The 11,004-nt window shown below is 44.5% G+C and overlaps 1 protein-coding gene across 1 annotated transcript; it reads right to left on the bottom strand.

The window, feature by feature from the left end:
• Positions 1–1,070: 1,070 nt before the first annotated feature.
• ogfr (opioid growth factor receptor) lies at positions 1,071–7,680 on the bottom strand. The gene is made up of 7 exons (XM_069141579.1): positions 7,522–7,680; positions 6,965–7,030; positions 6,778–6,859; positions 6,593–6,671; positions 5,630–5,696; positions 4,066–4,214; positions 1,071–3,955 (listed from the first exon to the last, which is right to left on the bottom strand). The coding sequence occupies exons 1-7, from the start codon at positions 7,651–7,653 to the stop codon at positions 2,911–2,913; spliced, it is 1,620 nt and encodes a 539-aa protein (XP_068997680.1). The 5' UTR covers positions 7,654–7,680; the 3' UTR covers positions 1,071–2,910.
• Positions 7,681–11,004: the final 3,324 nt, after the last annotated feature.

The following is an 11,004-nucleotide window of genomic DNA, read 5'->3' as shown; positions in this document are numbered from 1 at the left end:
CATCACAATGACATCATCAGAGTTGACAAGGCTCGCCCAGAGTCGCCACACAGGCCGTACACAGGTTACGTTCATTCTCCATCCGTCCTCAAACTACGGCAGCAGCTTACTTTCATCACCAAATTCATCCGCAGCCTTTTTCTCCTCAATCTATAGATACATATTTTGCTCTATAAAATGTCAAGAATATAATGGAAGAATATCAATTTTGTAATTACACATATACTTACCGTTCAAAAAAAAAAATCCCAAAATAGTCACCTTACCATCACATTAATCAAAGAAGAGCAGCGCATTCTCAGAATTTGGCTGCTTGATCAAGTGCTTGTTTGCTATTTGTGCTGGAAAATGCAGTCTGCGGTGCTGAACCCCCCCCCCCCCCCCCCCCCCCCCCCTCCTCCACACACCCAGGGCCGCTGCTGTAAATCACTTCGATCATTAGTCCATTATCAAGTTAGCTGCAGATTAACTTTCTGTTGACACACAGGGTCACATCATCATTCCATCTTGACCACAACAATCTTCAGAGAAGGAAACCTCACCAACGATCGGAGCCTCGCGACAAACACGGGAGACAAAAACAGACCCAGCGGAGACGAGCAAACAATCGCATATTCGCATCTTCCGTCGCGCAGGAAGAGCAGATCGTCCGCCCGGTGATCTAATCCGAGTCTGAAGAGACGTTTGGAGAGGGAGAACGGGAGGGGGGGGGGATCTATAGATAGGCCGCCGGCACCGACGCCGAGCTGCATCTCCAACGGCGAGCGTTTTCTTCCGACTGACCTTCCTCCTCAACACCAATCCTGAGGCCTGAACAAGTTGCGCCGCATCGAAATCGCGATAATCTTTTTTTTTTTTTTTTTTCCCTCTCTCCGCTCCGAGTCGCATCCCTTCGCCGAGTCCGTTTACCGGAAAACCAAAAAAAAAAAACGGACATTTGTTCAATATATGTCGCCGCACCGCAAAATCAAGTAAGTAAGAGGAGCCGACGCCGTCGTCCTGAGAAACGTAGTTTAAGAAACTCAACGGGAGTTTAGACGTCGACTAAACACATTCACGTCGTAGAAGAATCAGAAAATAGCGGAACTTTATTCTGCTTCGTTAACAAGCCAGGTTTTTAGTCTGGGGAAAAAAAAAAAAAAATTCACGTCGAAAGTTATTACCATTTCATTAGGTGAACACAGTAACTTCAAAAGGGTAAAAGTGGAAAAATGAAGTGCAAATATAAATTGATGGATCAATATAATCGCCCCCCCCCCCCCCCCCGGGGGGGGGCTTGCGGACGTTGCCGTGGACGCAGCCATTCAAAAATCAACTTCCGGTGGAGTTTGAATGAAAGCCGAAGCTTTATCAATTCTCTGCCGAGATTACAAACACATTTGTACAATCAACCAAGTCTCATCGCGGTTTCGGAGGCTGGCGAGTTTGGGTCAGAAGTCTAACTTACCAAATCTCCATGGAAACGCAAAGACTTGCGCGACAGTACCGAAATATAACTTAAAACGACAATTCAGTCTTAATTACAGCAGAAACACAGGATGACTCGAATTCACACAAATAAAAATGGCTCAAAAGAGAGAAAGAAAACAAATTATTTCTCGGTGCAAAAAAAAAAAAACAACAAAAAAAATGTTCAACTGTCAAAACTATCGGGACGTTAAAAGTGTTGCGACCTTCATTTTATTGATATACATGAACGACGGCGTCTTGCGCGTTCTCCAGAAATGTGAAATACGCTGCCGAGTCCGGCAATGTTCTATATTTTTCTTTGTTCCGTTCAAATCAAATGAAGACCAAAACCGACAAGACTTATTTTAAGTGGTGGTTGAAGGCGGCCGGTGTCGCCCGGAAATGTGAAAAAGTTGATTTCTTTTTTTTTAAAACTAACTTCTCCACCGGCGAGCCGCTTTCAGCCGTGTTTATTGTCGCCAACACACCGCCGAACACTTTTACATCGTTTACATCAACAGGTCAAAATATTATTAATAAATTATCACAATATGAAAGTCTTTTCATCACATCACAACTCGTAACAATATCATACCGAAGGATAAATTTGGCACATTCTTAACTCATAATTATTGCAGTTTAGTCTTCACCTGAAGGTATCGAGAGCCCGGCTGACGCCGCCGCCGCCGCCGCTTCTGGTCTTTATTGGATTTGTTGGGGAAAAACAAAACAATCGAAACAAAAACAAAAAACATAGAACGCCGCGAACTGTATTCTTTAATATTGTCTGATGGCTGCGTAGAAAACATCCAGAACCACATTTGGTGAATTGACCCGACTCAAATACTTCCCTCGAAGCGGAAAGAACCAATATCTTGACATCCGATACGAGGGGCGATCAAAAAAAAACGTTCAGAGGCCGCGGCCGGTTTTGAGGTCGAGGTTTGCCCGTCGACGGCTTCATTTCGGCTGTTTTAACCACGCTTCCTTTACGGTCAGAGAGACGAGCGCAGCCGACGTCGACCTCGGTGAAACGCAGACGGACGGAGCAGCGGGGCTGAGGAACCGACGAATTAACGCCACTTTCAGTTGCAACAAAAATAAATCAAATAAAATGCGAGAGCGGCTCTCGTGCCGAGCTAAAAACCAAACCGCTGCACAGGAACGGTATGAAAGACGAGTTACGAGAGGTAACGGCTGTTCCGCGCGCGCGTCCGTATCTCGTTCCCCCCCGTCGGGGAAACGAGATACGGACGGGGGTCCCGTTGCCGAGACGACGGCGACGCGCGCCGCTTTCAGTCCGTTGTGAAGTTGCAGACGTACCTGCACCGGTACGATAACTCAAAAGTTTTTGATTGCCCCTTGTATAGTAAAAATAAGGCCTACAAAGTCTTTTTTTTTTTTTTTTTTAAATCATACTCTGTCCCTTATATTACATTTTAGGCATTTTCTGTAGTCTCTTCATGAATTCCCCGTATTTTGGTCTGAGCTCGAGGGGTTCGATTCCATGTCGATGTCCTCCGCCTCCTTCCCATTCGTCTGTTCATCCGCGCCTTTTGCCGCCGACACGTTTCCCTGCGTCGTTTCTCCCGCCTCCTTTTTATCTGGCACTTGATTAAAATCCGTCCTTGGGATTTTCCCCTCCCTCTCCGAGGTCAGAGAGGGGGAGTGTTTCGCGGTCTTCGGAGGAGTTTGCTTTGACGGGCTCGTTTGACCGGCGGCTTTTCCCTCCGTCCGCCCGCCGGCCGAGTTCCCGGCCGAGCCGTCGCTCGGCGGCACCTTGTCGTCTTCCCTCTTCTTCTTCGGTGGCTTTTCCATGTCCGGGTCCCCCTCGGTTCGCATGGCGCCGTCCGCCTCCCGGACGGCGTCCTTCGAGTCGTCTGCGCGGGGCTCGGTTTTTGCCGTCGCGGCGTCGGCGCGGGGCGACTGATCCATTTCGCGAACGTCGTCCGAGGAGTCACTTCCATTCCCCAAAATGTCACTGCTCGATTCAGTCTCCACGTTTCCATTTCCGACCGCGTCAGCTTCCGGTCTCGGTTCGGGGGACGCCTCGGACGGTTTGCTTTTGTCCTTACTTCCCGTTTTCTCGGTTTCTTGTTGAGCCTTCGCGACGTTGTCCGGTCCGTCCTCTTTTTGCTGCGCGGCTGCTTCTCCGTCTTTGCTTTTGCCCCGTGGACAGACTTCCTCTTTCCCGTCCCCGTTCCCGACGGCGTCGGCCCTTTTCTCCGCCTTTCTGAACTGTTTCTGGATCTTCCGGGGGCACCACACGAACTTGTCCTTCGGCTCGAAGTGGAGGTAAGCGAAGCGCACCAGCTCCTGGCGTTTCTGCTTCTCCAGCACGGCGAACAGGAAGTAATCGAGCACGCTGCGTTTGACGCTGGTGAGGGTTTTCTTGATCAGCGTCTCTTCCAGGAAGAAGCGTACCAGCGGGGCCTGGTAGTGCTCGAAGCCCAACTCTCCGAGGCTTTTCAGGATGCGAGTGATCCGCAGGTTGTTGTGCATATTCCTGTGAGAGTTAAGACGGTTGAAGCTGTCAATTACAAATTTAAAAAAAAAAAGTAAAAATAAAAAGTGCACATCTCAAAAGTTACCGCCGTCAGAGCATTTCATATTTACCGCTCAAGGTTTCCAAAGCGCTCCTTCCAATTTTCTGCACGTTTCACCTCGCCCGTCTCTTTGTTGACCAAACGGATGCCGTAGAAACCCAACATGAGTTCATAGGACTCGATTAGTCTCTTTTTGGCGTCCTCGTTCTTCTTGAAGGTCTGGTGAGCAAATACATTGGAGTTAAAAAAAAAAAAAAATATGAACTGCACTAAACATTGCGAGACATTTAAGCAGCTTCTACGGTCGCGCCAAACACGAGCGACGTGTAATGACGCTCTCCGTGACGACCGGCGGTTAACCGTTCTCCCGTGCTCTTTTATTTATCGCCCCCGCGCATTTGTGTGCCGCCGTCGCGCGTCATCGACTTGGTGCTTTTTTTTTGCTCTCGGTCCAATCTCCACGCGCAGCTTTCTGCGGGAACCTCCGGCCGAGAGGAGCCGCTTGTTCCTTATCCGAGCCGGCCGGCCCGCCCGCCCGGGGGTTTGTCCCCTCGCCCCATCCTGTCGAGGCGCGCGGCCTCTCGCCTCGGAGCCTGGTTCTGTCGGAGGTTTCTCTATTCTAAAAAGGGAGTTTTTTTGTTGTTGTTGTTGTTGTTTTTTTGTGTGCGTGTGCGCTCCCTACAGTCGTTTTAATGCGGGAATTGCCGAACTGTTTCCCTCCGTTACGTTTAAGCCCTCGACCTTTACGTTGTTGAGCGCCCTGAGGAAACTTGTGCTGTGATTTGATACTACGCGTGCTATTTTATAAAAGATCACGGGACTGCGAAACGGTATCGGATGAAGGCAATACAATGCAGCGGTTCTACTATTTTGAGTCTGAACAGAAAGGTGAGAGAAAATGAGAGGACGGAGAGAATATACAACGACTATAAAAAAAAATGTTATTCCCCCTCCGCCCCCACCTTGGATGTTTCACCCTTTTGTTGCTTTTATACATGAAATCGTGGTCAATATAAATTTGGCTTTTTTTGACAAGAATTTGCAAAAGAAAGAAAGAAGCTTTTTTTTTTTTTTTTTTCTTTCAAATTCTTGTCAAAAAAAAGCCAAATTTATATTGACCACGATTTCATGTATAAAAGCAACAAAAGGGTGAAACATCCAGGGGGGGGGGAGGGGGGGGGGTTGGGGTGTGAATACTTTTTTATAGGCATTATACAACTCAAGATAGAAGCGTCTTAAACCTTTACACCGGCACAAAGTTAACGCGCTTAACTTCTTCGTCTCGTTTTGGAAGGACTTTATCGCTCCAGCAAAAACTGAAGTGAACTTAAAGAGAAACGTCAGCAGCTGCTCGTCCTTCCGATTGATCGAACACGGCGTTCGGAGCCTTTCTAAGATGACGCATCTCCAGTCGAAGCATCAGAAGAAACACCGACGACCCGGTTCACCGGACGGCACCCGATTCAGGCTTCGCGTTCATCCGATACCGTCTTCTCGGCATCGTCGCGAGCGGGCAAATGATGTTGTTGTGCGGCCTCGTGTTGTGCGTTGACAAAGACATTCTGCAACTATTTGGTTAAGTGTTCATTCCAAAAAAAAAAACAAAAAAAACGTGTTTCCTGAGATAAACTTACCTCAATTTCCTTCTTGGTGAGTTCCGAAGCCATGTAATTCACCCCCGGTTCTCGTAGTGGAAACAGCCTGACGACCGCAGACCATTCAAAAGAGAAACAACAGAAAGACAGTCAACCTCCAACCAAATCCGCTCCGAGCCGACGGAGGTGACGTCGGCGTCCCTGTGACCGTCGATGAGCCCGACGTAAAACGGTTTTCAAAACGCCGCGCGCGGAGCACCTCCGAAGCCCCACGGTTGACCCGAACTACATATTTCTCAGAAACACTTTGAAAACGACGACTTAACACGATGTAGAGAGACAGCGTCGACGTCCCTCCGGACATCACTGGAACGACGAGTTCACTTTATCACCTACTCTAATGTACTGTGACGGGTTAAGACAAGAAAATTGCCATCGTTAAAAAAAAAAATAAGCAACTTCAGAGTTTCAAGAGTAATTTCCAAGTTCTGGAAATCATTTAGAAACTCATGCGAACGCAGGAAAATCCTTTTTTTTTTTTTTCTCACTTTGATCTTTGAGGAACAAAGGACTTGAGCGGCAGAACTTTTTTTTTTCAATTTTATTTTAACAATAAAAGCGGCTTCGAACTCTCGACGCACACGCGATGCATCGCAAATACTAAAAACAGAAACTTTGCTTCAATTCCATAAAACATATTCATCGTCAACAGTTTGCTATTTATCAATGCTGGTAAATAATCCTAAAATATTAACATAATTGCCAATAAATGTCACAAGTAGACAAAAACAACAACAACAACATGAACCAAAACACTTCTGTTTTGTTTCCCCACGTTACTCGCGCCGGATGCGAGAAGCCGCTTCATTACCTTTACACGAGCGAACATGAAGCATTTTGAGTTTTCATACCTGCTGGGGTTGTTTTTTTTTTTCTTCTAAGCGTGAACAAACTTCAAGACAGGAAAAACGCACCAGCCGAAAGACTCGAACGGGTACGTACCACTGAATGTACGAGTGAACCCTCTCCAGTCTCTTGTAGTCGTTTTTCCACTCTTTAAGGAACGACTCGATGTAGACGTCTGCGCCAACACAAGAAAGGAAAACATCTCAAATCATCACCACCACAATCGCAAACCTTCCTGAACGCTGAGAAAGCCTTTCGAGAGAGTGACCGAATACGTTTACCGTCAGGAGAGGAGGGGAATTTGTTGAGATAAAACTGCAAATTGGTCATTTTGTCCTCCGAGCACTCCTCTTCTGTGAGATTCTGTCAAACAAACAAAAACAAAAACAAAAAAAAGCAGGCGTTGACTGGTCGGCTCTCAGGTGTGGTCTTTTTCTATTTAACCGAGTGTTTTAAGCTCTTACTTACGGGATATCCTCTTCTGTAGGTCTGCATGTCCTTTGCCGCCCTCATGTTTCTGGGCGTGTGATGCCACTGCAAAAAAAATAAATAAAAATAAAAATAAATAAATAGTGACATTAACAGCGAATAAATGACGCAGTATTAACAGATTTATTTTTTTTAATTTAAAAAAAAAAAAAAAAAAAAGATAAATCATGTTATCAAAGCTCGTTATGCCGCGACGTTTACGTTTCTAACGACAGGAAAGCGGAAATAACGTTGACGTAGGGCCGAGCTAAAAAAAAAAAGAAGCTTAATTAACAACTCGGGAGGCTCCAATTCCAACTATGAATTACTTGAGCGTGGATATTAATCGCGGCGGCTCGGCGTGAATATTTAAGCACGACGTCTGCGACTTTCAACTCAAATGGGAGCTGAACGTCCAGCGAGGCTAGTTAGCAGGGCTGCAGCAGTGAGCTAACGTTAGCTTTCGCGTTGCACAGGACACCGGAGGACCAGCGAGAAACCACTTCCACGCAGCGCGGCGGTCCGGCTGGCTGAGCGGGAATCAAAAGCCCCTTTACCGTCACTAAAGTCCAACTGGATTTGTTTTTGTCTTGATTTGACCGCCGGGATTGGGTCTCTCCGGCCGGATCGTCTCCATCACTCTCCGTGTCCCAGGTCGAGTCGTACTCACAAACGCAGTCGTCCTCCATTGTCCTCCTCCTCCACCCCCCCCTCCCTCTCCCCACCCCTAAAAAAAAAAAAATAAAAAAAATAAATAAAAAGGAAGTAATGACCAGCTAAAGCTCAAGAAACGTGTAGCCCGGGGTGAGCACTATAACCGGGGATGAATCGAGTTACTGCTCGACGGGGACGGACCTGACCATCCGTGTTTCCAGCCCACCGTCGTCAGACAGCGGCTCCGTCGGTGGCTGCAGCACTGACGCTGCCTTCAGGGACTCCCCCCCCCGAGTAGGAATTATCCAACTTCACACAACACGACGCGCAACTGCGTTGGTATTAATTTTATTGGAGACAAATTGGTTATTAAAAAAAATATATATATATATGTATATATTTTTTTGGAGGCAACTTATTTTTTTAAAGACAAAACAAAATCCTACATCTGTAATTGTTGGTTGCTGCCTCCGATAATCACCACGTGGCTTCACAAAATGGGAAGAACAAATCATTGATAGTAAAAAAAAAGTTCATGACTACTTGTCTTCAGGTAAACGTTGATCCTAAAAGCCCTCTTACCCCACTGCGGTATTGTTTGACACTTAATTATGATTTGAAGATACTTTAACATGAGCGTTTCGATTTTCCGATATGCCTGGAAGGCAACACACTTGCTGTGTTGGTTGATGGTGTTAAAAAATGCAAACCAGCTGAGTCAGATAGACTATCCTAAGTACAGAAAAACCTCTTTCACTTTACTGTTATGTAACGAGAAAGCAACATTAATACTATGATAGATAATATCTGATTAACAAACAAACTTAAAAGAATAACAACACCGTATGAAGTAACCAGGAAACTATTGTATTATCAAATCCATTAGTCTATAGTAGGAATTTATAACGATTAAAGATATGATGTAAAATAACACGGTACCAGACTCGTAACAGACCACAACCTCATTAAGGTCTAACCCATGTTACTTTATAGCATATTGTGTACTAGCCTATGATAAATAGGCCACATGTGGATGTGTTTTTCTCTCTGTCAGCAGAATGGCAAAAATATTGTCTTAAATATTACAGAAAAATCAAAAACCAGATGCTGTGCTGCTAAGTCGTTGTATTTACGTATCTGTGGGACTGTTGATGTTGAGGTGAGTGTAGTGCACACACTCTTCAGTGATTATGTTGAAAATTAGGATCACGGTGGAAACACTGCAGAAAACCTGTGGATTAAGAGGCAATTAATAAAGTTTCACCAACCAGTAAGCACAAAATCAGCTGATACACAAAGACATTTTGGCAATTTTGAAAAATCGATATTTTTAAATGATATTAGCAGATGGTCTGCACCCATACTCTCATTGATAAGCACACACACACACACACACACACACACACACACACACACACACACACACATACACACACGCACACACACACACACACACACACACCAATGGTGACACAGCTGCCATGCAAGGTGAACACCTAAGATAAGTGGGCAACCCACTCTACCACCTGAGCCCCAGCCACCACTAAATCAAAACAATTAATTTAAAATTAGGACTGGAATTAACATTATTTCATAATTTTTTTTTTTATTATTATTTTTTTTTTAGCAACAGACCAAAATCCACAGTTAGTCTCATGTCTCTCTAAACAGAGAAGCTGGAACAAGGGCATGTTTGGCATTTCTGCTTGATAAATGACTTTAGCTATTAACCAATTGCTGTAATAGCTGATGATGCATTTTCTATAAATGACTTGTCAGTTAATCTAATAACTGTTTGATCCTAATTTCAGATTATTGTTTAGATGCTGCTGCAAAAGCAAACATATAAAAGCTTCTACGTTGGTCTTCATCGGACATAAATGCAGAAAATCTGATGTGCTGATAGATGAGTCGTTTGATGTTGCGCGCGCGTGCGCACGTGTGTGTGTGTGTGTGTGCGTGCGTGCGTGCGTGCGTGTGCATGCGTGTGTGTGTGTGAGCACTGTGCCGCAAAAATGTTTGCATATTCTCAAAACAAATCAATCTCATGTCATTAACATTTGAGCCCTATAAGCAATGCAGCCATTCAGCCTCCGCAGCCCGAACACACAAAGTCCAAATATAGTCGGACTGATCGAGTTTCAGTTCTCAGTAAAGATGTCTTACACATGTATGAGCTTCTGTGTTACGGAATCATAAGCTGTAGTCAGGTTTCATAGCAGCATAAAGCGGGACTTGAGAGGTGTGAACGTAAAATTGGTCATATGATATCCATCTTTTGACAGTAATTGGACAGATGCGTTTATACAAGGAAGCATTTCACCATTACAGGGTATAAATAGAATCACGTATTATCTCAGGGGATTCAGTGTTGAATGGCCGTTGGTGTGCTTTACTATTTTTGGTCTTAGTTACTGTGGAAACCAGAGGCCTCTGCAGGAATCCGGTATTTGCTGTTGCTGTTTTAATGCCTCTGCTTCATAAAATGGATTCCCTATCGCCTTTTTTTTTCTCAGTGAGTTCAGACAGAATACACAGAGAACATAAACACAGTCTGGTGGTGTATGTCAGAGATTTGACGTGCTTTTACTGACTTCAGCTTGAGATTGCAACTCCACAAGGTCCCTGTTGTTAAACCCTGCAGGAGTCCGGTGGTTGGAGTCGAGGATCACCTGCACACGAGGAGCAGGTGTTTGTTCACTCACTAGCTAGTTTCTAACTGATGTGCTAAATCAGAGACCGCTAAAACGTAAACAATGTCTCCAGCTGGTGAGAAACAACTTAACATCATGTCATGTGACCACATCTGTAGCACCTTAAACTACAACATGTGAACATAAAGTCACCATAGCATGACAAGTTGTAGAAGAACTCCCCAAAATTACATTTTGAAGAGGCCAAAGATCACATTAATATTGAAAGCCAGTTCTTTGTGAATGTAAGATCGACTTTGTTGTATTTACTACATGGAGAAATGAATGTTTTTAACACACAGAACCTAACCAATGGTGGAAAATACATTTAATCAAATACTGTATTATGGAACAATGGAACTGTAGCATTTCCATTTTCTGCTAATTCCGTTCTACAAAGTGGAGCCAGATATTGTTCTCTTTACTACATTTATTTGATAAATATCACATTTTATATTTAAATACATATAATACAAACACCATGTTGCACATTTTTATGGACCGAAATTTAAGTGCTTTAACTCCTTATTCATTATGATAGTAAAGGTGGTCATGAAATGATGTGCTGACTCTGCGTATAAAAAACCGTATGAGCTGCATGACATGCGAATGAACAGAAATTGGGACTACCTTTGAAAACAAGACTACTAAAGTGCTCATTGGTCATTTAAGGCATAAATAGTATCACTTCCT

The sequence above is a fragment of the Embiotoca jacksoni genome, unplaced genomic scaffold (assembly GCF_022577435.1).
Source record: "Embiotoca jacksoni isolate LCO1_2020_lvr unplaced genomic scaffold, fEmbJac1.0.p SCAF_9, whole genome shotgun sequence".
Lineage (NCBI taxonomy): Eukaryota > Metazoa > Chordata > Actinopteri > Embiotocidae > Embiotoca > Embiotoca jacksoni.
Note: the sequence above shows the minus strand (reverse complement) of the source record. Positions and strands in the feature narration are given on the sequence as shown.

Coding starts and splice junctions, on each gene's coding strand:
- ogfr (XM_069141579.1), bottom strand. CDS start 7,653: ATGGAGGACGACTGCGTTTGTGAGTACGACTCGACCTGGGACACGGAG. Junction 6,672..6,777: donor ATTCCCCTCCTCTCCTGACG/GTAAACGTATTC, acceptor GTGTTGGCGCAG/ACGTCTACATCGAGTCGTTC. Junction 5,697..6,592: donor GTTCACTCGTACATTCAGTG/GTACGTACCCGT, acceptor TGCGGTCGTCAG/GCTGTTTCCACTACGAGAAC.